The sequence below is a fragment of the Poecilia latipinna genome, unplaced genomic scaffold, assembly GCF_001443285.1.
Source record: "Poecilia latipinna isolate Pla-1442-1.1 unplaced genomic scaffold, P_latipinna-1.0 Scaffold1200, whole genome shotgun sequence".
Classification (NCBI taxonomy): Eukaryota; Metazoa; Chordata; class Actinopteri; order Cyprinodontiformes; family Poeciliidae; genus Poecilia; species Poecilia latipinna.
Genome location: NW_015113816.1, coordinates 66,845 through 69,277, shown reverse-complemented (window position 1 = coordinate 69,277; position 2,433 = coordinate 66,845). Strand labels below are relative to the sequence as shown.

Below are 2,433 nucleotides of genomic sequence, written 5' to 3'. Positions count from 1 at the left end.
TTGGGGACCCCTGATTAAAACCCTTCTCTCCTGATTGCTCACCCCATTTGCCCAGCTAGCTGAAGATAGGAGAGACAAGCCTATGGTAGGGTTGGACAATATGGGTGAAAAACATACAATAAGCGCTTTCTATCAGTTGATAATTATTGATTTGGTTTTTGTTTTAAATATCTGAAATACTGCCAATGATGTGACCCTTCCTGTTTTATCCAGTTTTCATACATATTCAAAAAGGATGCAAGTACTGCCAACGTTGAAACAAGAGTATTAAACAATAGCTGTATATACTTAAACGGTTTTCTATTTTTACTAAATTTGCAAAAAAAAAAAAAAAAAAAAAAAAAAATTTTCCCACATTATAATGGGGTATTTATGTGAAGCACTTTGAGTAAATAGATTAATACAATTTGGAAAAAGACTAAATGTGAAAGCAGTGAAGCTTTGTGAAGACTTACCAGATGTACTGTAGAAAACAGCTGCAGCTGATTTAAGAAAATAAAAAGCTCTTGGAGACCTCTTGCATTCAATTTCCACATGCACTCTTTTTGATACAAGATATTTGCCCTACCTTTCACATACTTACCACCATTTTACATTGCTAATTGTGACATACAGGAGGCTCTTTTTTTTTTTTACGATCTGCGTTTGTATAGCAATAGGACAGAGAATGTGGAAGATTTGAGGTGTGGGTCACTACACTAGCAAGAACAAGAAAACAATGCAATTTTAAGTTTAGCCACTTGTTTAACTGGAACCACAGAAATATTTACAAACTTTACATGAGCTACAGTGGCATAAATGGGAAATTCAAAATAAAACATGCTCCCAGAATTCAGTACACAGAAGAGAAAGTGCCCCATTAAAAGCTTAAAATGCCGACATGGTCACATTATGCAAACATACTGTAGAAAAAAGGTAATATTGGTGAAACTGGAAGTTCTCCCAGAGTGCTGATTTCGTTGTAGTCCTTCAATGCATTTGCTATCAACCTGGACATGTGTTGACCATGTTCTAAAAGTATTCAAAACAAAAACATTTCCTTTTTTTTGTCCTCTCTCCTCCCAAACACATTATCTGGTAATCGTTTTTTTTTTTAAGTTATTGTACAAAATTCAGAACTGCAAACAGAGCGTTTAAAATAAATAGCTCCAAACAGAAAACATACACAAAAAAAGCATGCAAAAAAACAAAACAAACACAAAAACAAAGCATGCAAATAAGAATACAAAGCAAGCAACACACAAAAGTAAAAGCCACACCGATACTGACTTATAAGAATTAAAATGCACACAAAGAGAGAAAAAAAGGGGGAAGCTGCTTTTTTGTTTAGGGTCTCAAGGCCACCTGTTAAATCAGCGTCTGGTCTTGGTGTAAACCGAGCTGTAGGAGCTGTCCACTTTGGGACAGAACCGCTTGGTGTGGGCTCTGGCCCCCGTGGCGCCGCATAGTGGACACACGTACTGGCGCAGGTAGGGACATAAAACCTCTCCAGCCTGGTTCTTCAGCCAGTGGGATCCGTAGACCAGCTCGGACTCACCGTTATGCTTGCAGAAGCTGCAAAATTTTGAAGAGGGGCGCGCAGGCGGCTCTGGAGCCGGAGCCTTGGAGCGAGTCGCGGTACTCCTGCGGTCCTTGGGGCGACACCTGGAACCAATCGGTGTCTGCAGCGGATCGGCACTGGCCGACTCCTGTGCGAACCGAAACAAATCTTCCGTGGTCAGCATAGCCGCGGTGTTGGACAGCAGGGATTCGCAGGATTCTGCGTTCACGCGTATCGACGATAAAGTTCCGCTGAAATGATCGGGTTGGGAGTGATGCGCATTGAGATCTGGCAGGACTGAATCCCCGGTGCTGTTCCGACGCAAGATCTCTCTGACCGTGTCCGACAGTCCCATATAGTCCCTCCAGGGCTGGAAACCTTTGCTGTTCGACTCCATGAAGCGCGGCAGGTGGTGAAAGAGCCCCAAAATCATGCCATTCATTCTGTCTCCTTCCCTGGGTTTGTTTTCTCGTCTGCCTGGCGATCGAGTTGTTTTTCCCAGAAAGACGCGAAACGACGACAGAAAAGTGCACCTGGGTGCACACAGACACCTGCGATTGCTAATTAGGCACAAGAGTCTCCAGGAGTGCCAGCAGCCAATCAGGAGAGCTCAAGCACAACGCGTGCGCCTCTCACTGTCCTCCAATCATAGCATATCCCACATGATGGCAGATGCTTCTTGCCACGCGTGGACATTTAGAAATTTATACCGTCTACCAGCTTTTCATTTTCAGGATGCGATTGTTATTGGAAACTTTGGCGCTTTGACTGAACTGTGTCAGAGTGGCAGGAATGTATGGAGTTAGTTTTGTTTCACAATTATTCAATCAAAAAAAAAATCATGTCAAACAAAAAAAGTAGTACTCCATCAAAAAAAAAAAATCATGTCAAAC

At 42.3% G+C, this 2,433-nt stretch overlaps 1 protein-coding gene across 1 annotated transcript; it reads right to left on the bottom strand.

The window, feature by feature from the left end:
- Positions 1-724: 724 nt before the first annotated feature.
- nanos3 (nanos homolog 3) lies at positions 725-2,186 on the bottom strand. The gene has a single exon (XM_015053722.1). The coding sequence runs from the start codon at positions 1,980-1,982 to the stop codon at positions 1,353-1,355; it is 630 nt and encodes a 209-aa protein (XP_014909208.1). The 5' UTR covers positions 1,983-2,186; the 3' UTR covers positions 725-1,352.
- Positions 2,187-2,433: the final 247 nt, after the last annotated feature.